The sequence below is a fragment of the Clupea harengus genome, chromosome 1 (assembly GCF_900700415.2).
Source record: "Clupea harengus chromosome 1, Ch_v2.0.2, whole genome shotgun sequence".
NCBI classification, from domain to species: domain Eukaryota; kingdom Metazoa; phylum Chordata; class Actinopteri; order Clupeiformes; family Clupeidae; genus Clupea; species Clupea harengus.
In genome coordinates this window covers 7,975,491-7,998,068 of record NC_045152.1, presented here as the reverse complement: position 1 = coordinate 7,998,068, position 22,578 = coordinate 7,975,491, and the positions used below count along the sequence as shown (strand labels likewise).

Sequence of the window (22,578 nt, the reverse complement as noted above, 5' to 3'; positions counted from 1 at the left end):
TGTCATACATGTTAACCAGCTCACCGCGGCTTCCTCAAACCCTAACTGCACCGCTAACATCCTGTCTCCGTCCTCTGTCCTTGTCTGTTAACCGTGTCCCACAGCTTTTTGTCAAAAGCGAAAGAGAGGAGTTTTTTTTTTTTTTTTTTTTCATGTGGGTACCTACTGTCTTACATTTAGTCCTTGAGAGTCCGCTGTTCCATTTTATCAGTTGTATCAGTCGGACAAGCTCCTCGCTGAATGAAGCGTTAATAATTGATGATTGTCTTAGTCAGGGATATGTGCTTACTCTGCATGCTAGTCAGGCTTTTCGGTGGTGCTGTGGGCTTTTCGTATTTCCACAACCCACCCCCACCCCCCAGCTTTACCTCCTTTCACCATCGAGATCCCGCTTGTTCAGCTGAACTGGGCGCGGGCTACTCTCTTCTGAGCCACTCGTGTTTAGTCTGGCTAAAAGGGGAAATCGTTTGCATTCCCCCCATCCTCTCGTTTCGCAAGGGGAAAGGAAAAAGCAAGAGGACATGCTAAATTAAATCCCCCCCCCCCCCCCCCCCCCCCCCCCTCTTCTCCCTGTAAGAAAAAAAAAAAGCTCCTTAAGTTTAAAAAGCTGTATTGATGAGATGCTGCCCACCCTGCTTGCAGTATCACTGCTGCCTGAAGCCAGGCTTTGTCCCCTTCCAGTAATCTTGTGTAGCTGTGGGTGGGCGCCCACGTCTTTGCACTGGAGCGCTCCCTAATCCAGTCGGAGTTGGCCCCTGTGCTGTTAGATTAGAACGACCGATGGAAGGGAAACTGCGGAGCCGCACGCCCACCTCTCGTAGCCATGTCAGGATGATGAATGACGGACCGATTTTGGTATTCACGATGAACCACGAAGGTGGTTTTTAGGGTTCCCTGTGTAGTCCAGTGCTTTTTTTTTCGGGGGGTGAAATCCTAAAAGCGAAGTGCCAGAGGGCTGTATTCATTCGTGGTTTTCTTTTAAAGCACGCATTTTGTTCAGCTTGAGAATACATTTAGTACGAGCAGATGCAACGCCTCGTTTACTAACCACAACCAAAGAGTTGTACAACACTAATACCCAACAATGCTGAAGCAAGACAGCGCCTGTGTTCATTCAACCTCAAACAGAATCGTAGGGTTACATTTGTATCTTTTGAAATCTTAAAGCCATGGTTACGATCTTAACAGGCCTCTCTCTCCTCTCTCCCACGCAGAGTATCTGACAGATAGGGACGAGTCCGACGAGGATGACTACGAGGAAGATGACTACGAGTATGAGCTAGACGAGAGCGATGGGCTGTGCTCTTCCTCCTTCGAGGAGAGCGGGCTCGGAATGCTGGCTCGATTCGCCGCCAGCGCCATTCCGAGCCCCGTGGTCAGCAGCCCCCTCTCGCTCATCCAGCTGGAGGCCAAGGAAAAGGCCAAAAAGAAACAGGAGAGGCAAAGCCTTCTGGGTAAGGGCATACCAACAGCCTGTGTGTGTGTGTGTGTGTGTGTGTGTGTGTGTGTGTGTGTGTGTGTGTGTGTGTTGGATTGGGCTGTTAAGGGGGGTGGTGTTTGTAAGTCGTTGCTCTTGTGTTTGAATGGTTGTATGGGCGCTGTGTGGCGCGCAGTCATGTCATTATATGCCATGTTTCGTCACGCTTGTTTGTTTGTATCCTGCTGTGTTGGAATGTATCGTTGATATAAAGCAATATAGGCTGACGTATGGGCCGTTGGGTGTAAGCTGCATAATGTTAGTGAGTCTAGTGGGAGAGGAGGAGTCCTTTTTCTTACTCTGTTATTACCCCGTGCTGGGGCACACCTTCACAGTGCTGCTCGGAGCCAGAGCATGGCTGACTGTGTGACTGAGAGGCAGCGATAGAGAGACCGAGAGAGACAGAGAGAGACAGAGAGAGCGCCCACGAGATGGATGCAGAGAGACAGAGGTTAGGGAGACGGAGAGAGGAGGGGAGAAAATTGAAAAGGTGCTTGCCGGATGAAAACACATTGTGCTCTGAATGGGCACTCGGCGGGAGCATTATTGAATGTAGGCACACATCAGTTTCGCACCACCTGGAGACTGGAGTGTCATTACCCACTCGGCACATCTGTTTCCTGTGTGTGTGTGTGTGTGTGTCTCTGCGTGTGTCTTTCGCGAGGCGACCAAGGGTCTGCCATTCCGCTCTGCCCGGCAGCCACCATCGCCCCACCCCCCAGCACCCCCTCCCATACACACACACCCCTGGGGTCGTGATGGAACTGCGCGGTGAGCGTGTGATCAAGGCCCAGGCACCTAGCAGGGACCAGCCAGAGCCCTGTGGCAGAGCCAGAGCTGCTGGGAGCGAGCCAGCCAGCCAGCAAGCCCTCCCAATTAAAAGCACTCCAGACCCCGCAGTTCAAAGTGCATCCAAATAACATCAGTGGAGAATTCCACTCGGCCATCTGGCTCCACTTATGGTTTTAAGTGCACATTACAGCGTCGGGCTTTTTGATTCGTGAGCGGGCAGGCTGCTGCACAGAAACAGGGGGTTAGTCCCTGGTGAGCTGTCATTGCTGTCGCGCTGGAGTGAATGAATAGGTATGCAGAAAAGCATGTGTAAATCCCCTGGGTTTGTGTTGTGGTTGTGTGTGTGTGTGTGTGTGTGTGTGTGTGTGTGTGTGTGTCAGTGCAGATGTGTCTTGGAAGGCTGAGTTTCAGTCAAGATGTTTTGGTCAAGCTGTTGGTAAACCAAGTGTTTGTTGTAATCCACCCCAGGCCCCGACTTTGATCTCACCGACTCGGAGAGTGACGGAAAGATGCGGAAGAAGTTCCCCTCCCTTCTCCAGGGCAAGCGGTCCGCTCCTGAGCTCCCCCTGCTGCCGCCAGCCAGCGTGGTGCGGGAGGAGTCCAGCCCCAGCAAGCGCGGACGGAAGCCCAAGAAGATCAAATCCCCGAGAGAGTTTAGTCTGGACTTCGGGGCAGACGGCAGCGACGATGACCGCTGGACGCGGCGACGCAGCGAGCGGATATTCCTCCACGATGCCGCCCTGGCCACTCCCGTCTCACCCACCAGCAAGCCCCCGCCTCCTCTTACCCCGAAACCGGCCCGCACCCCCAAGCCCAGCCCTCAGAGCCCTAAGGAGGTTACCAAACCTAAGGAGATCAAAGAACTCATCAAGGTATGGAGGAACGTTTGACTCGTTTCATAGATGTCTCATTAGGTCAGGGACCATGAAGAAGACCCTGTCAGTTGGGTTGTTCCTTGGGGGAAGGAGTTGCTTGGGAAATAGTAGGACAGTGGTGGTTTATTAAATACAGTTATAAGAATTATTTTATTTTATTGTTCATTTTTTATTTTATTATTGTTTTATTGCATCAGAAGCCAACAGATTTCCAATAGTGAACTTACGGGGCGTGATATATGTTGGGAGTAGTGATGTGTTCACTGTGTCACACCCTATCCTTTTATTGACGGCGTCTCTCTGAGTCGCTGTTTGCCAAGTGTGGGGGAGCCAGCCTGAGTGCTACATTTGTAGGACAAGGGGGCCTCCTGCTGTGTGTGTCATGTTGCCGGACACAAAAGGCTTGCCGGTGCTTGCCAGGCTTCAATTAACTGGAGTTTGCCTCTTCCTCCCTCTTCCACCCCTCTTCCACCCCCACCACCACCACCATCCCTGCACCTTTTTATAGTGCTCTCTCCATGATAAGCCATTAATGTCCATTTCCTCATATCACGCCACGGAAAACATCAGGGAGGGGGTAAAAAAAACACCACACACTTCTTTTCACAGGTGGCTACAGTATCCGCAGTCACTTTTCCGGTCTTGGGTGAAACTGAGCGGCACAGACATCCTTGGTTTGTAACAGTTTAGAGAACCTTTTTGTTTTCGCTGTAAATGTTAATGTTGTTGTTGTTGTTGTTTTTGTTTGTCACAGAAAAAGAAGGGGAAGGAGAGCCTGACAAGTGTGGTGCCACCTCAGCTGGCCGGCTCACAGGTGGAGAGCAGCCCTGCCGTGCCTGTCAGTCCCGGACGCAAGGCCAAGGTCAAGCCCAAACCCAGAGAGGTAACCACGGTAACTCCGTCAGCCTTAGCAGCTGTAGCGCCGCAGGCATTAAAACACTTATTTATCTGTGCTCAACGTCCTCCTGCCCTAACACTCCCTGCCTTAAGTGCATAAATAGTGCAGCACCATTTCAAAAGGGAGGGTGGCGTTCCCAGTAATTTTTTTTTATGGCACAAGAGCCGTCGCCCTGCCCAGGCGATAAATATTTTAAAGGCTGCACCTAGCTGCCATTTTGTGAGGCTATTCATTCAGGGTGTGTGGGATCTAAAGAATGTGTGTGTTTGGGAGGGGGGGTGCACTCCCAAGAGAGAGTGTCTGAGAGGGCATTAGAATAATGTTACCTGGCAGTCCTAAGACTCCTTCTCTTACCTCCCTCCCCCCGATCACACCCTGTTGGGAATAGCCATGCATTAGAACCAGCCATCCGTTAAGCACCCCCCTCCCCTCCCCAGCCCTGTCCAGCCCTGTCCTGTGCATCGCAGGTCTGCTCGGAATACCACACGCCCCTGATTGGGGCAACAGCAGTCAGGGGAGGCAGGGGGTGGGGGGTTGGCAGAGGGTTGGGTCCCTAATTAGTCACCAGCGCCCAGCGGGAGGGGGAGCGCAATTAACTAAAGGACATCTCGCTCCATCCATTTTCTCCCTCCGCCTCCACACAACGTGCATTTATTTATATATTTATTTATTTATTGGCCTCAACATTTATTATTCATGGCAGAATGAAGTCAACCCGTTCTCATTTTAGTGCATGAATCACATGTTCTAATGAGCCCCAAAAACGTAATAGTAATATGCGCCCGGTCGGTGCTCCCCTGGGTCCTCTGGCATCTCATAGATGGAACCTGCTTCTGCACAGAGAGCGAGCTTGTCACTCATCTAAATGGGTTTCGCCTCAAATCAATTCTTGCCGCGTAAGCACACTGCGATTCATCCTGAGAATCACACAAGGCAGTCGCATCAGTGTTTGGTATCTGGTGTGTGTGTGTGTGTGTCTGGTTCTGTGTGTGTGTGTGTGTGTCTGGTTCTGTGTGTGTGTGTGTCTGGTTCTGTGTGTGTGTGTGTGTGTGTGTGTGTGTGTGTGTGTGTGTGTGTGTGTGTGTGTGTGTGTGTGTGTGTGTGTGTGTGTGTGTGTGTGTGTGTGTGTGTGTGTGTGTGTGTGTGTGTGTGTGTGTGTGTGTGTGTGTGTGTGTGTGTGTGTGTGTGTGTGTGCTCTTTGAAGGATGGTGGTGGTGGTAGGGTATAACACACGCTTGTGTCCCCCAGCAGGTGCGCTCAGGAAAGGGTGGTGCCGTCAGCAGGTTGATGGAGAGCATGGCCGCTGACGAGGACTTCGAGCCCAACCAGGACAGCAGTTTCTCAGAGGATGAAAATGAATCCGTCAACACTGCTCAGCCCGAGAGGCCCTGCACACCTGGTGAGGGTCATGCAGAACACACACACACACACACACACACACACACACACACACACATACAAACAAAAGCACCATTCATCACACCAACACCTAAACGTGTGTACATAGGAGTTACACACACACATGCACATATATACACACACAGCCCATAGCAGTGATAGAAGCACACAAATATGACTCATAACACATAGCTTACTAACCCTAATATAACTATACAACTCATAACATGCACATATATAGCCGAACTCATATATAGCATAACCACACAGTTGAACTTACATTTATAGTTGTACAAATACATAACTCCTACACACACATACACACACTTAATAATGCACCCACACATGCCACATTAAAAATACACTCTCCCCTCTCTCACACACACACCTAGTGCCGTCAGATAGATATTGCAACTGCTTTATAAGTTGCCTCTCCTTGTCTGAGCTCATAATGCCTTTTGATGGCTAAATTAGTCGACATTTTCCCCCTTACTCATGCCAATAAAACGCATTCTTCTTCAGTGACGCAGGAAGCGAGCGAGCCTATCTTAATCTAGCACTTTTTCAAAAAATGTGGAGATTTGTTAGACACGACCTGATTGCATCCATATGCCGGGGGTTGAAATGCGACATTCTCTGTAGAGCTCGCCTGCACAATCATCCATTTTTCTGAACTTCATTTCCTATGATTACGGAGCTTTTGTGTGGCGTGTGGGTTATGCTCCGATTAGGGGCTTTTCTAGCTCTGCTTTTGTAGACCGTGCCTTGCTAAAACATGTCAGGTTGACCTCTTACTCTTCCTCTACTTACCGTCATTGATGGCACTAATAGAGTCTGGACTGTCTCATAGTTAGTTCAGAGAGTGTAGAGGGGAGTAAGTCTTTGTGTGTGTGTCTGCGCTAAGCTCACCTCTTTTTTTTCCCCCCGCAGCTCCTCGCAACTGCGTCATCGACAAGGACGAGCTGCAGGACGGCCTCCGGGTCCTCATCCCCATGGATGACAAGCTGCTTTACGCCGGCCACGTCAACACCGTCCACTCCCCGGACATGTAAGCCTCCGCTTCTCTTTCTCTGTCTCTGTCTCCGTCTCCTCTGCCCGCGGGTGTCTCCGTTTATCCCCGTCTGCTGACGCGGCGCCCTGCCGGTGTGTGTCTAGTGAGCGTCTTGCACGGTGATGGATGTGGGTTCAATAAAGAGATCAACCAGATAAGTCTCTCCGCTGGCTACGTCGGCGATGTGTTGGTGGGAAAGGAACGCTTGCTGTGTTGCTCTCCTAGTGCGATATACTTGGAGTTTGTCATTGGAGAAGAAAATGGCCCATTTCTGGGTGTAAAACTTCTTTTTAAAGCTCTCCCCTGAGCTGAAGCCTGCCCGGGGCTTCATACATATGAATTAGCCGTGTTTGCAGTTTATTGAGGAGCGCCTGGCTTGTATGTCTTGCTCAGTTATCTCCGCAGACTAATCTCATTTAAGGAGCTAAGGGCTGAGAGACAAACTATCAAACTGCAGACACATCTGACCAGGAAAGCTTCAATGGGAGTGTTTCTGATCCATCCCCTGCCCCCTCCTGCAAGACAGCGTGTCCTCCATTTTGGCTCTATTAGAAAAGCAGCCCCTCCAGTGACTACAGGCTTGTATTTAGCATGCAGTGCAGAAAAGCCTATCTGCTGCACTGATCAATTTTCACTCGAGTATTAGCCTTGATTGAAGCTCCCCATTGCAATTCATTTATACTCCACCTAGCCTCCCATCCCCACCCCCCTCCACTCCTGCAAGAGCCTGATCTCTCGAGTTGCTAGAGCTGGGAAGTCGGAAAATACGTGTTCACCCACACACACACACACACACACACACACACACACACACACACTCACTCACTCTCTCACACGTTCCTTTTGAATTGTTTTTGAAAACAGGGCAAGGTCATCGTGAAGTACTTTCCTCTTTAGAGACACACACATGCCATGACACGCATTCTCAGATTAGGGGTGTTTTTATGATGTATTCCTTTTTCCTACTCGGTCCATCTCTGGTTTTGTGTGAAATGAGTTACCCTGTTGTTTGTTCTCTCATATTACATTCTCTCTCTCTCTCTCTCTCTTTCTCCCTCTCTGTCTCTGTAATGGACTAAAAATATTCTCCCCTTCGCCTGCTGTGGAAGGTGCCTTTGTGCAGGGTGTGTTTGATTCCCAGGCCTTTACTCCTGCGCTTCAAGGCACGAGGTTTAGTATGACAGCAAGAACTGCTGGTGAGGAGATTTAATATCCCTGCTGACGGCAGAGAGAGAGAGCAAGAGAGGGAGAGGAGGAGAGACGTGGACAGCGAGAGGAGGAGAGAATGTGAAAGGAAAGGAGAGGAGAGAGGGAACGAATGAGGGGAGGAGAGAGTGCAACGGAGGAGGGGAGAAAGAAGGGACCGATGGAAAAAGGGAGATGGTGAAGGAGAGGGATGAAAAGAGAGATCGAAAGAGAGGGAGAGAGAGAGAGAGAGTGCACGTGAAGGAGAGAGTGGGAGAGATAGAGAGGCGTTAACATGAAGAGGTTGACTGGAACAGCTCGCTTGTTGTCTGCAGCACCCCTCTCCGAAAATCTAATTCCACAGCAGCTTGTGCTACACGACATTTAAAATACATCCCGAGATTGGAAATCCATTCTGGGGCACTCACATGTATATACGGTGCAGGTGTTTATGTCCCTGTGCCGGTCTTCATTAGACTGCCATCCTGTCTGCGTGGGAGTTAGCTGCCCAGGCACACACCCTCAAACACACACCACACATTCCCACTCACTCACTCACTCACTCTCACTCTCACTCTCACTCTCACTCTCACTCTCACTCTCACTCTCTCTCTCTCTCTCTCTCTCTCTCTCTCTCTCTCTCTCTCTCTCTCTCTCTCTGTGTAAACGAAACACACACACATACATGCGCACACATCCAGGACTGCACACAAAAACACAGATACACCCTGACAAACACAGGTATGGTGGGTGTGTCCACAACACGCGCAGCTTTTACAAATCTCTCCATCACTAAGGGCCAGTGATTTTAAAACAGCCAGTGGCCATAATGAAGGGAAGTGGAATCCTGGGAACGGCTGAGGAAGTGCTCCGGCTCCTGGCCACTGAAGAAGCCCCCCCGTTCCCGTTCCCGTCCCCGTCCCGTCTCCCAGTGTTTGTGTAGAAGGCTAAGAAAAGGACCACTGGCAAAGGCCCATTGTCATGCGTAATACGTGAAGGGCATACTAATGGTGCGGCCCCATTATTTATGGGTAATGGGAAAATCATTTGAAGCCTTTTCTCTCCACCCTTCAGTGCACTTCCATTTTTTATTTATGTAGTCCCTTCTTGATTGAGTTTGGGAGCACAGGGTTTTTTTCCCCCTCCCTTCTGCTTGTGAAAACACCAAATTTCTCTTGTGCTTTCTCTCCTGTATCCTATTCACTCACACTCTCTCTCTCTCTTTCTCTCTCCCTCTCTTTCTCTCTTTTTAAAAATGTACCTCAATTTCGGGCATAATCAAAGATTCTTTTGTGTTGGCGAAACTGCTATGCAAAATCAGCCAGAGCTCGTCTTGTGCATTTTTGGGCATTAGGCACTAGCACATTCTAATGGTTCTCTTCCTCAGAAGGGCTCAGCATTTTTATCACCAATTTATGCAGCCTCGTTTTTAAAATCAGCAGTCTTATTTCTAAGGTCATTTGAATTGCTAAGTACAGTGAATAACAATGTAGCTACAGCCTTTTTCTTGCCCATGACACAATTCACACTCTGGGTTTAGTGTGGCAGCTGTTTACCACAGCAGATAAAGAAAGCCAAACAACCACATTATGGATAGTGTGGTGGCTTATCATTCTCTAAAGATGCTGCTAATATACTCATCCTTTCACATAGCGTTAGCGTTAGCTCTGACTGTACTGTCCCGGTGTGGAGCGCAGATTTGGCGTTTTGCTGGATGTGGTTCTTGTTCCAGGACACACTGGTGCGTTGGCCCCCCCTGGGAAAAGCCTGCCTCAATTTAACCAGAAGCTGCAGTCTTGCCCAGCACCCTGCTCCCAGCAGGGACCTGCACCCCCAGGCAAATGAAGGAGGGGGGGGTGGGTGTAATACTGCTGCTACTGCTGAAGGGGGGGGGGGGGTTAAATAACAGACACATAGACACACACACACACACACACACACACACACACACACACACACACACACACACACACACAAGCTATCGCCCCCCACCAGCCAATGTCACAGTAATGGGCCTGCCGCTGACTGACAGACAAGCTTGACAGCTGTGCTTGGGTTTGTGCTTGAGCTGCAGCACCCCATTCATGAATCCAGATGAAATGGGTCACACGTCCGCCCTCAGGGCTTTTTATGGCAGAGGGCACACACACACACACACACACACACACACACACACACACACACACACACTCTCTCTCACAGAAACTCTGTGACACACTACTCTCTCTGTCACTCTCTCTCATCACTTTTATACAGTTTGTTCAAGGTGGGAATGTTGCACCTTTACTCCACCTCACTGTTCTGCATTAAAGTTATGAACAGGGATTGGGAGGGGGTGGGGGCGGCAGCAGAGGTAGTCACAGAGCTGAATCAGCTGGTCTGTGTAAAAGGGGGGGCCAGCGTTGCGGTTGTAAGGGTGAGTCGCAGCTTAGCAGCTAACCAAAACAAAGCAAGACGACTGTGTTGTCAGAACACACAAATCCAACATGATAAGACCAAACATGTTGTACATGATGCACACCAACTTTGCTCGAGTCTGAACATTGCTATAAATGTACACGGCTTGAAAGAGCCCGCCGACACTAAGTTCACCCGTCATTATTTTTGAAAGTAACAGGTATGCTAGTTTATTTCCGATGCTGATTGTTATTGAGCATCATTGGGACAACTCGGAATTCGGAACGTCCGACATGATGTTTCCCAGCTCTGACTTGAATGCGTCCAAGCCAAATGTTAACACAATAATGTGGTGATAACTCATCAGTGGATTTTCCTTCCATCTGTTGGGTGTCAGTAGTTCACTTTTCTTTTCTTTTTTTTTCTTGTTCATTTTGACACACTGCCTCTACTCACACATTTAAAAAGGGATGAGGGTTGAGAGAGCAGGTCGTTTGTTTACCGCTTGAGGCCCTTTCCACACACTCCAGTTCGGAGACACCATTTCCCTTCCCTCTGCCTAAAAACACATTAACACAGACGTCTGCAGCGCCGTAATGACTCTCAAAGATGGAGCATATTAATACGCCTGGCCACATTACTTTTGGGGAAGAAAAATGGTAGCCCTGCCTTAATATAGATCAAAACTCCTGCGAAAAAGGGCTCGCTAATGTCAAAGATGTTCCATGGTCTGGAAAGCGGTGAGGCCGAAATCTCCCCCTCAAACTTCCACCTTATTTCCTCCTCCAGGATTAAACAATATTTTGGTTTTCAATAAATTAACAGAATGAATGCCTGTGTTTCTGTGATGTATACGACACGAACAGAGAGCATCTTTGTCCAGCCTGTCTCCCCTGACAGTCAAGGCAGTGAAGTAGTCATCAGAGCAGAGAAACTTATCGGAGAAGAGGAGGGCCGCTCCAAAGCCGCTTCTCCCCGGGGGACGAACGCATTTTAAGAGCGCAGCTAGCTGCGAGAGCGCATTGTAAGAGCGCAGCTGGCTGCGGGAGCATGTCTCCTTTGAGTATTCCCTTCATAATAGTCTGTTCAAAGCCACCGCTCTATATCCTCAGAGGGCTTTCGTCCTCATGTTCGGGGCGCCGCGACTTCTCAGCCCGGCTTAACAGTGCCCAGGTTATCCGTCTGTAACCCTTCAAACGTGTAGGATCGAGAGTGTTCTTTTTAGGCATACAGTTATGCTCCTAACATCCTTACCATCTCTGGGTTCTGGAGTTTTTTGCTCCAACTTACGCTGGTAGCAGCCAAGTACGTATTTTGTCTGCAGTAGCGAGGCTTATTTTCTTTATGTGTTCTGTATTATTTATTTATGTGTGTGTGTGTGTGTGTGTGTGTGTGTCACAGATACAGTGTCGTTGTGGAGGGAGAGAGAGGGAACAGGCCTCACATCTACTGCCTGGAACAGCTTCTCCAAGAGGCGGTGAGTGTGCCATCCCTTTGCTCATTTTCTCGTTTTAACACTGTCTGGCTTGTTCAGCCATGGAGCCTGACCGAGCAGATTTGCCACAGGGCAAGCTCTCTCTCCTGCTCTCTTTGCACTGGTCCTTCTCATTGCTAATAGGCCCTGGGTGCACTTGAACATACTGCCTTTTGCACTTTGCACTGCTGTGTTGAGTGTAGCGTGTTTTTGCTTTGCTGTGTTTTTTTTTTTGTAAGTTGTTGATTTAGGCAGTCAGTGGTAGTCGGCCACTCTGTTAATGTGCCTCACTCTGCCAAAGGCAACTCTGCTTGCCCCAGTCTCTTATGGGCAGATTAAAGTAAAGAAGTCCCTTGAAAGCCAATCATTTATTTGTCAGAGAGGGCACAGACACCAATTTCTTCTATGTTTATTTGCACCCAGAAGATTAGCGAATAACAATAGCTTGTTGACTAAACGGATCTCCGCTGGTGGTGTCTTCTCTCCTGTGCTGCAGATTATCGACGTGAAGCCCCCATCTGTGCGCTACCTGCCCCAGGGGACCCGGATTGCAGCCTATTGGAGCCAGCAGTACCGTTGCCTGTACCCTGGCACCGTCGTCCGAGGTAAAGCCCATTTCCTCCCAGCTCTCAATGCTCCGCTTCACATTAAGTACCGTGTATGAGGATTGGTTCGCATTTGACCGAGTAAACCTCTCTTAATGCAAGCCAGCGGAATTAGGCCGTTAAACTTCAATGCGGACTTTCAGCGTTGAAGGAACATTTGTTTTCCTCCAGGCGGGCTTTTAATTTGCCATAATCTAAAGCTTTTAGCAGAGGCCTAGAAGTATTGCCAAGTAAAGTAGGAGCCTAGTGGCCAGGGATTGGGGAGGGCGATGTTGATGTGGTTAGCTTGATGCGGGACTCGTTCTTTATTATTATTTATTTTCCCTCCCTCCCTCCTTCCGACACAGGGGAGTTGGTTGGAGACCTGTCAAAAGCTTGCTTAGTGGGGGGAAGGCCACCGCTACTCTTGTCTTGCCAGTGCGGATAAAGAGTCCCTGTGTCTAAACTCCCGGGTCTTCACTCATCCATCCTGTTCACAAAAAAAAGCCATTACTTTCTTCCGCCGTCCGGCAGATTTACCTTCCTTCCCATGAAGGCGGTTTCTGTTTTGCATGAACGCACCTCGGCAGAGACGTGCATGCATGCGCTCGCCGTCGCTCGTACATCAATCCCTCTCCCATTATCTGCCTCCAGGGACTTCCGACATGGACGAAGCGGACAACCTGATAACGGTGGAGTTTGACGACGGAGACACGGGCCGAATTCCCCTGTCACACATCCGGCTGCTCCCCCCCGACTACAAGATCCAGTGTGAGTATTCCAGACGGCGTGCCGGCAAGGACAAACTTAATGACCCTACAAAGGATGGGAGGGCGAGGGGGGGGGGGACAAATATGAATGCTGAATGGCTAAAAATTAAACATTACTGAAGATTAATGGATGTAACCTTAAGTAAATGCGGTCTGTACTTCATGTACACATGCTTTTTGGGATGTACTTCCTGACGCTTAGGCAGGGATTCAGTGAAGGGAATTTTTCTACAGTGGAGTACAGTGCTAAGATTTGTGGCTTGCTATTTTAAACATGAATACTTGTTCCTCTTCGCCTGTGTTCATGAGTATTTGCTCTGATTTGGACTAATACCACAGATATTATGCCAGCATGTGTGGTTCATTTTTCCACAACCAAATATGATTTATTTTTATATAATCTTTTAGGTTTGACATTCATTCTGTTCACTTCAATACCCTGTTCTATTTTTAGTAGAGTTTTTTTTTAGATAACAGACATCAGATTGAGTTTTTTTCATTCAGTATTCTGTAGTCTGGATTTAGATTAGATGTCATGTAGTGCATATGTGTTTGTGTTGACTCTGAAATACCTGATGATTTCACTATTTCTTTGAACAGCATGTCTTTTTAACTGTAGGGAACAGTACTACTGCAAAGTGAGGTTTATGGTTACTAAGGTCACTGAGTGATTTTCTAGTAAGCAGTATTCCTACTGTCAGGTTGTGTCTTGTGTCTCTAATGTCTTTGCTCCCTCCTCCGGCACGGAGCCCACCCCTGCCTTGCCAGTATTCCTACTCTCAGGTTGTGTCTTGTGTCTCTAATGTCTCTGCTTCCTCCTCAGGCGCGGAGCCGTCCCCTGCCTTGCTCGTGGCGTGCACTAAGCGACGCGGAAGGAAGGCCAGCAAGGACGTTCCGGAGAGCAAAGAACCCGTGCCCAAGCCCTCCGAGGACTCTGTCGCCAAGAGCCGGGGCAGGGGGAGGAAGCCCAAGCCCAGGCCTGGTAATTCATGCTCCTTAAAAGCAACGCCTTATTTGAGTCTTACTGAAGCATTGCAACTGGAATTGATACTAGACTCATAAGATGTTCGGAGCTATTGACGACTAGTGAAAAACTAGCGAGCTGCACATACTGACGTTCTTGTAAAGTCGCTCTGGGCAGCTGAATGTGAACTGGTGGGGCGGTTTTATAGGTATTAAATCATTTTCCATTTGGTGGTTTGGGGAGTAAAATATGTACTGCTAGAAGCTTGGCTTTTAGAGCATTCCATTTAGGTCAGTTTTTCCCCCCCCTCTCTGTCATATTAAAAAAAAAAGGAAGAAAGAAAAAAAGCTCAACTGCTATCTGTGTTCCATTTCCAGATCCTGAAGTGGCTCCAAAGGAGCATGAAAAGCCTGCTGACGTATCGGCCCCTCCGCCGGCCAAGGAGAAAGCTCTGGTGGCCCAGAGAATCGGGCCCAGGCCGGGCAGGAAGAGCCTGCAAAGCAGGAGCAGGAGCAGCAGCAGTGCCGTTAGTGCGTCCGCCATCACGGGGCAGCCAGGCGAAAGCCAGAAGAAGCCAGCGGGAGTCAAGGCACCGGCCAAGGTGCGTCCGCCACACCCGCCGCAGTCTGTCTACACCACCCCCATATACGGGAAAGTCCTCTCCGTGGACCTCTACAACGATCCGTCCACTTCCTTGGCCGCCTTCATGTCCGGGAAAGAGGCTGGCGTTGTTGGCGGCGGCAGCAGCAGCAGCATTGGGAAGGTGAAGCCGGTGAAGCGTCTGAGGAAGAGCGAGGAGATGGTGGAGTTGGCGTTCGGCACCAAAGCCCAGAGGAAGCAGCCTCCGGCCGAGATCCTCATCAAGCTGGACCACGAAGGGGTGATGTCGCCCAAGACCAAGAAGACCAAGGCACTGATGATGATGGAGGGCCAGAATCTCTCCAAGAGGGAGAACAAGGCAGTGCTTGGGGTTGGCTTTACCTCTGTCACCCCCACAAGCAGCAGCAGCAGCAGCAACAACAACAACAACAATAACAAAACCAACACCAACTCCTCCACGTCCTCCACCTCCCCAGCCAACACCTCCAACACCACTATTGTTAACACCAGTGAGAAAAACAACAGCAAGCCCAAGACCAAACTTGAAGTGGAGGCCCCAAAGGTAGAAGGTGGGTCCACCTATGGTGTGCGTAAGGTGGGCTGTGGCAGCGAGGGTCTGGTTAAAGTGAAGGGCTCTGGAGAGGTGGCGAAAAAAGATGTGGAGGAGGAGTCTGTCAGCAGTAGCAGTAGCAGCAGCAGCAGCTCTGAGTCGGAGGTCGAGGACGAGCAGGCGCCAGCCGCGGTCAAAAAGGACAAGAAGTTGAAGGTTGCTGCAGCGAAGCAGGACACCAGCCCCAACAGCTCGCGGGCCTCAAGCCCCGTCTCCTCCAACTCTTCCAACACCTCCAACTCCTCCAGCTCCTCCAGCAGCAGCTCCTCCTCCTCGGCCGGCTCCCACTCGTCCTCCTCGTCCTCCACTTCATCCACCACCGACGATGAGGAGGAAGAGGAGGAGCTGTCGTGCAGCTCAGACGAGGAGGCGCCCGTCCTCTCTCAGGCATCCCCGACCACTCCCATGCAGGATGCCCCTCAGCAAGAGGAGGAGAAGCCACAGGAGGCAGCCGAGGAGGCCCAGGCCCAGCCTACAAAAGCCCGCAAACAGGAGCAAAGGCCCCATGCCCAGCCACAGCAACAACAACAACAACAATCGACGGAGAAACAGCCGAAATCCCAGAAGCTGAAGCAGCAGAGCAGTGGCCGGCCCAAAAGACGAGAGGGCACCCACCTGCCCACCACCAAGGAGCTGGCCAAGCGGCAGAGGCTGCCCTCGGTGGAGAACCGACCTAAGATCTCCGCCTTCCTGCCCGCCCGGCAGCTGTGGAAGTGGTTTGGGAAGCCTACTCAGGTGAGATGCTGTTTCAGACTCTTTTTTTTTTTTTACCCCACCATCGTCTGAATGATGTAGACATCTGCTTTGTCAGACACCTTTTAAAGAATGTATAAAATAAAAAAAAGTTGTCATAGGTGTGGAGACTCATAGTCGTCTTTGTCTCTGCAGAGGCGTGGAATGAAGGGGAAGGCAAAGAAGCTGTTCTACAAAGCGATCGTGCGCGGCAAGGAAATGATCCGCATCGGAGACTGCGCCGTGTTCCTCTCGGCCGGGCGGCCCAACCTCCCTTTCATCGGACACATTCAGAGCATGTGGGAGTCCTGGGGCAACAACATGGTGGTCCGCGTCAAATGGTTTTACCACCCAGAGGAGACCAACCCTGGCAAGAAACTTAACGACAAGAAGGTTAGCTTTTGATTCTTGTCTCTTTCCTTGTTGGAGGTTGTCACATCTTTTCTATGTGGATGTCACTGTGTGTGTGTGTGTGTGTGTGTGTGTGTGTGTGTGTGTGTGTGTGTGTGTGTGTGTGTGTGTGTGTGTGTGTGTGTGTGTGTGTGTGTGTGTGTGTGTGTGTGTGTGTGTGTGTGTGTGTGTGTGTGTGTGTGTGTGTGTGTGTGTGTGAGCGTGTGTGTGTGTGTGTGAGCGTGTGTGTGTGTGTGTGTGTGTGTGTGTGTGTGTGTGTGAGCGTGTGTTGATTGAAATTCAGTGTGAGGGTGCTCTGTACAGACTCTGACTTGAGTTATTCAGGGCATGTCCATGGAGCGTGCCGATTTCTCTGTCACTGTTTCCTTTAGCCTGTGCGGTGCTGTGCCTCTGTGGCTGCTGCTTGCTCAGGCCCTGTTAACTTCTCTTGACAGAACTGGGATCAGATGTCTGGAAGGAGTCTCCCCCCCGCCCTGCAGGTATCCAACCAGAGGAAAGACTTCATGGAGGTGAGAATTTTGCTCTTTGTGGTGTCTGTCTGTCTGTCTGTCTCGCACTTGCACAATAGCACATACTCGCTCTCACAAGCTTGCACTCTTAATCTCACACACACACATGTTGTTGTGTTTTTTTTCTCTCTCTCCCCCCCCCCCCCCCCCCTCACAGCGAGCCCTCTACCAGTCTTCTCACATCGACGAGAACGACGTGCAGACCATCTCCCACAAGTGTTTGGTGGTCAGCCTAGAGCAGTACGAGCAGATGATCAAGACCAAGAAGTACCAGGACAGCGAGGATCTCTACTACCTGGCCGGCACCTACGAGCCCACCACCGGCATGATCTTCAACACCGACGGCGTGCCAGTCATCTGCTGAAGCTCGTCAATCTCTCTCTCTCTCTCTCTCTCAGAGCTCAAACCCCTATGCAGCTTGCAGTGGGGATGGGTGGGATATGTACACAGATCTCTACAAGGGCTGATCCGGTGCTTTAACCAACGCATCACCCCCCAATCCCCCTGCCGTATCTGCGTCAAGGTTGGATAGGAGGAGTGTGTGAAAAGCATTGACAAGAAAAAAATGTGTTACCACACTGCCTTCTGAGGAGAGTTGAGTGAGAAGACGAAACATTATTTCACTGGATTTGACTGGTGGCTTTCGCCCAAATTGGATGCCTTCAGACTCTCAATTTTTTTTCAAATTGACTTCAATAACACTGCGTTTTTGGAGTCGGTGGCAGCTCATAATGTGTCTGTATTGAAGCCGGGCCCATGCAGGGGCTTGGCCGACTAATTGGGAGGATATTTTTAACCCTTGTATAATGGAGCACAATCCGTTTCTGTTCAGACTTGGCGTATGAAAGAAGGAAAACGAACAAACGAAAAGCCATGTAGTCTTTGGGAGAGTCTTTTCCGTATATATGTTTTCAGGAAGGAAAGAAGGGGAAGAACGTTTGCGGAAATAAAATATATCACTGACATCGAGGGAAGGGAAAGAGGAGCGCGTGGAGAACATCAACTTCAAGGTCAACTGTGTCTGCACAGCTGAGCCACCCCCTTGTCTCAAACCATCACCAGCACTACTACAATGGAGGTGACACTACTCCCATGGGACAGAGTCTCAAGGGCCACGGGTGGAGGGGTGTTTAGCCAGCCAGACATCCGGGTGCTCGGGGAACGGCCCATGGAGCACTTGATTGGAGATGACAAGTCTCGTCACGCTCGCCGCTCCAGTCAGCCCAAGGAAGACTGACGTGACATCTTCGCCCAGGCCGCCATGTTGTCCGTTGACCTCTCCGTGAATCCACAGCGGAAATTCCCAAGGAGGGAGGAGTGACTTAATGGGAGCGGACAGAGACACTGCTGGCCGCAGTCAGACCAGGCTCCCAGCTGCTGTGACTTGGAAGCGCGCTAATGCCTCGAACTGTCCAAAGAGATAGAAATGCCATTTCGGAAAGGAGGCAGAGTCTGGGAAAAAAAAGAAAGGAGGGCAGGGGGAAGAAAGAAGAATGCCTCTCTCCTCTCCCATCATGAGACCCACGCACAGGACATTGAGGTCGGACCGTCCGCTCAAGATCTGGCTGGTCCTCCTCACCACACTGTTTATTCACTGGAAAGTGTGAGTCAGTTTTCCAACGAGCGGCCCAAGAGATCTATCAGTACATTTACACAAGCGTTTCCTGGAGGCCGCAAGTCAGAAAGCTCTTCTTTTATGACTCAATGGCTGTTCTGGAGCTGGAGGGATCCCGGCAAAGCTTGTATAGATTTTGTCTGTAAATACTTGTGTACACACACTGCTATATATATATATATATGTACATATATATAGCAATGACACATTTTATTTTCATGTACCATAGATTTATGTGAAATTAATTTTTTTAAAGAGCTAAAAGATGAAAAAAAACTGTGAACAAAATTCTAAAATGAGAGAGAAAAAAAATCAGGACTTTAGGGTAAGATGTTACTGTATCTAAACTCAGCTGCCCACTACAGTACATGTATGACATGTTGTATTGCCAACGTGTAATTCTATGGCTACAATTACAACACAATGGGTTTGTGGAGTCACTGACAGTATTCAGTACCTACTCTGGTTGACAATACTGCAGTTTTACAACAGAAAGCACTTAAACTCTGCCCTTGGCCTTGTGTAAGACCGACTTCCCTTGACAATCCCCCAGTGCAGGTGGACTAGATGTGTGAGGGTATTGGATGTTGCAGCTGTTGCCCGTCATGGACACAGGTCAGGGAGACATTTTCACTTCGAGACACCAGAACAGACACCTACGTCATGCTCTCTTTACCGTGGCCTCCCGCCCCCGGCAGAAGGGTTGTACATATTTCTAATTTCCTCTTTTTCCATTTTGCTGGTCTCATTTTGTGTTTACCCTTTATATACCCGTCTTTGCTCCTTCGCAGGCAAACGAAAGAAAACAGCGACATGGTATTCATAAAAGAACTTTGCTATAATTGACATGGCTTTTATGGCATGAGCAATGAACAAAAGAGAAAAAAAAAATAATCAGTGGCATGATAGTGGCTGTGAGTGTTATTCTAAAAGCTTCTGGCATTTTCTTTTCACCTGTGCGCATCCAAGAGCACACTTCTGCCCATGTTCACCGCAGCTTCTCATCTTATTCTGGTCTGTGTGTTTGTGTGGTGTGCGCTTACTAGCCTTAACCTCGGTCCCCTTGTTGGCGACTGTGCAGTGTGTTTAAAAGTTATTGTTGAATGTTGCTCATTGTGAATAGTGCCCATCGATTTTAATATTGTATTCCAAAGAACTGGCCATCCATCACCACAGGCCCGTGAATGCTGTTAGGACCAGGCTATTTCTCTGCTGCTTACCTAGTCAAGACCAATCAAATGTATTTGATTTTTTTTGTGGGGAAGGGGGGGGGGCATTGTTTTGATGTCAAATACTTATTTTCAGCATGGAGAGCTCTTTATTTTCTTAACAGTGTGTTGATTGTTCTGGGTTATTTCGTAATTAATCAGTTGCATATTTGTGCCTAATGTTAAGATGGTGAACAAGAGGAGGTTGAATGTTTTTTGTTCTTCTTTTGATTGGACAATGATACTATACGTCCAGTTAAATTGGGCATGTTTCATGTAAATGTGCCTGGTAAAATAATGTTGTTTTTTTTGTCTCTGATTGAAATGTACTAAGCCCATAGTACTAAGGTTTCAGAAAATAATACGATTACTGCCATCTCTGAAAGATGATTTAGAGGACTTTACCTGTCCTACTCAGAGTTATAACTTAATTAAGAGGCTACATCTATCTTGTTTTTATATCTGTTTACTTTTGTGTGTAGATATCAGCCATAGGTCTAGCATGACTTTGTGTAGCCAAATTTCTCCAATGCCACTTGCTTTGCTACCTCCCTGTTAAATTGAGCATGTCATGCTTTCCATTGATCATGTCTGGTCTGCCTGTATCCCCCCACCCCCTTTACACTTTTTTGTTTTTGTAAGCATGGAGGCCACAAAGGTCTTCTCTTTCATCATCACTGAATGTTGTGCTTTGAATGTCAACCCTGTCCTTAAAATGGCTGCCATACATATCCAATCGAGTTTTCACGGTTTTCCCTTTTTGTCTTTTGTTTTTGTTTCGAGTTTACGGAGAGAAGGCAAAAAGGGAATTGACACTAGCTTACATGCGGTCCATGAAGTGGAGCATGTGTCGTCCTCAATATTTCTGAACTTTATATTGTAGAAATAGGTTGACACTATTATGTATGTAGGGTCTGTAGGTATATATGAGTTATTAAGTCTGAAATATCTTCTCCACTTTTTTCATGTGTGGTTGCCCTGTCTCTCTTAAAGAGATGATTTCTTGTTGATATTCAATAGGTTTGAACATGATTCTTAACATGTTAATCGTTATATGTTGTTTTGATATAGAATAATATAGCATACACATTCTCTCTGTACAACTGGGTTGGTACATTTTTAAGCTCTGTGAAATGGACCCAAAGCCGACTTGAATGGTGCCAAATAACCCATAAATTCAGAATCTAATGCCACGGCAATCAAATTTCCATCATCCAACACTATTTACACTTTGTGTCCAGGTTGGGTTTTCAAATGGTATTTCTGTATATCGAACAGTTTAATGTATGCCCCTCTGGAGGAAGAAAAAAAAAAGACGAAGATTTGCTCAGTCGAGTTGAGATAAAAAAAAGCACTTTTTGACACATTTTTGTATGCACATGTTTAAGCTAAAGCAATGATGACGCCTCCTGGAACAGAGTCAGAGCAGAACAATCAAAGCAATCACAAGTATTTATCTTGCCCATGCCGCCCTTCACAACACAATCACTTTAGTGATGAACACTGGGCCTCTCATTTCCCCTGGACCCTCATCCCCGCCCAATTAAACCTTTACCATGGGTGTGAAACAGTGACCTCTGCTGGTCATTAGCCTTGTCACATAATGGCCCCCAAGCCTTAGATTGACTGACCATTACTGGCAACACTGAATCCCCCGAAACAAAAATACACATATTGTATAAATGAGATCTAGCAGGTGGACTATATACACTCTGTCACAAACATGATACCTTTCACATGTTGGTTATGTGTCTGCGTCTCAGTGTATCTATAGTAGGCGAATGCACAGAAGGCAGTCCATGGGTTTTATGAGACACATTCACCGTTATTGCTTGCGGAGAGCCTGTATTTGTCACTCTCTGAATGGTTTTTTTATTTCTATTGGGTTTCCAGTCCGTTCTGTTCCTGTTCCTTACCTTACCTTTTCTTTTTTTTTTCATTGAGGTCCTGTTAGTTGTTTTTTGCTAGTCATATTCCCCCCTCTCAGAACAACCGTCCTACATGCTTTATGTGCAATACTGCTGAAATTGGTTTCTGTGAGGTAGCTGCTAGTGATGGATAGAAACTGTTAATGTGTGTGGGAGAGGAGAAAAAGAGCGAGTGTGAGAGGATGCAGTCTGGAGGCTGGTCCTTCACTGGTCTTTGCTAGTCCCTCTGCATCAGTTAGGTCCTGTTACAAATTTAAAATAAAAGCTTATTTTGACATTTTAAAAAGCATCAAGGTTTTGTAAATGATCCTTTATGTGAGAGGGGGAGACAACTATGAATATACTTTGTACACACATTTAATCTTGTAAAAAAAAAAAGAGAATACATTTTTTTAAATCTGAAAACATACAAAAACTATGGGTGTTTGTTTACCTGTGTGTAGTTCACATAATTGTTTTTTAACAACAGCATCCAGTTTTATCTGTGTTTTCTTTCAGATTCTTTTCAATATTTTCTAGTTCAACAATAAACAGATAAAACACTATAACTGTGTGGTGGTTTCACATTTCTCTTTTTACTGTTACTATGAAATTTCCTTTCACTTACCGAGTTCACCCAATCACGGTTTCATCTGCGGTAGGCTATTCTCCTTACACAGAAAATAATTGTATGTCATCGGTTTGTACACCTAAACCTTAAATCATTACACATTGACTAGGGGAAAAGAAGCCTAACTAAATGTTCACATATTGTTTTACCTGAGTATTGGAGGATTCGTGTCTTCTTTCAACAAGGCAGTCGCACGCACACTAGGCCTACCATACACACAGGGCGGGCTGTCAGTTTTGTTTTGATTAGTAGACTAGCATATTGAAGGCTGAAGTGAACTGAAAGCGGAATTGGCGGGAAGCGAAATGTAAGTACATAAATGTTAAATGAAATTACGTTAAAATACACAAAAGGAAAGCAATGTAGCCAGGGCGTATACGGAAAATGGCGCCTAGACGAGCACTGGAATTGCGCCCCTGTCCGAGCATCTGACCCCCATCTTTTAGATGACTACCATCATAATTTAAAAAAAAGACAGGACCCAAATATC

At 48.1% G+C, this 22,578-nt stretch overlaps 1 protein-coding gene across 1 annotated transcript in view; it reads left to right on the top strand.

Annotated features, from left to right (window-relative positions):
- tnrc18 (trinucleotide repeat containing 18) overlaps positions 1-22,023 on the top strand; it is a 40,710-nt gene extending 18,687 nt beyond the window's left edge. The window contains 13 exon segments of the mRNA XM_031566257.2: positions 1,215-1,454; positions 2,738-3,141; positions 3,899-4,027; positions 5,291-5,441; positions 6,371-6,488; positions 11,475-11,550; positions 12,044-12,152; positions 12,786-12,902; positions 13,725-13,883; positions 14,243-15,810; positions 15,964-16,200; positions 16,653-16,727; positions 16,885-22,023. Coding sequence (XP_031422117.1) covers positions 1,215-1,454; positions 2,738-3,141; positions 3,899-4,027; positions 5,291-5,441; positions 6,371-6,488; positions 11,475-11,550; positions 12,044-12,152; positions 12,786-12,902; positions 13,725-13,883; positions 14,243-15,810; positions 15,964-16,200; positions 16,653-16,727; positions 16,885-17,091 — 3,590 coding nt within the window. The 3' untranslated portion in view covers positions 17,092-22,023.
- The last annotated feature ends 555 nt before the right edge of the window (positions 22,024-22,578 follow it).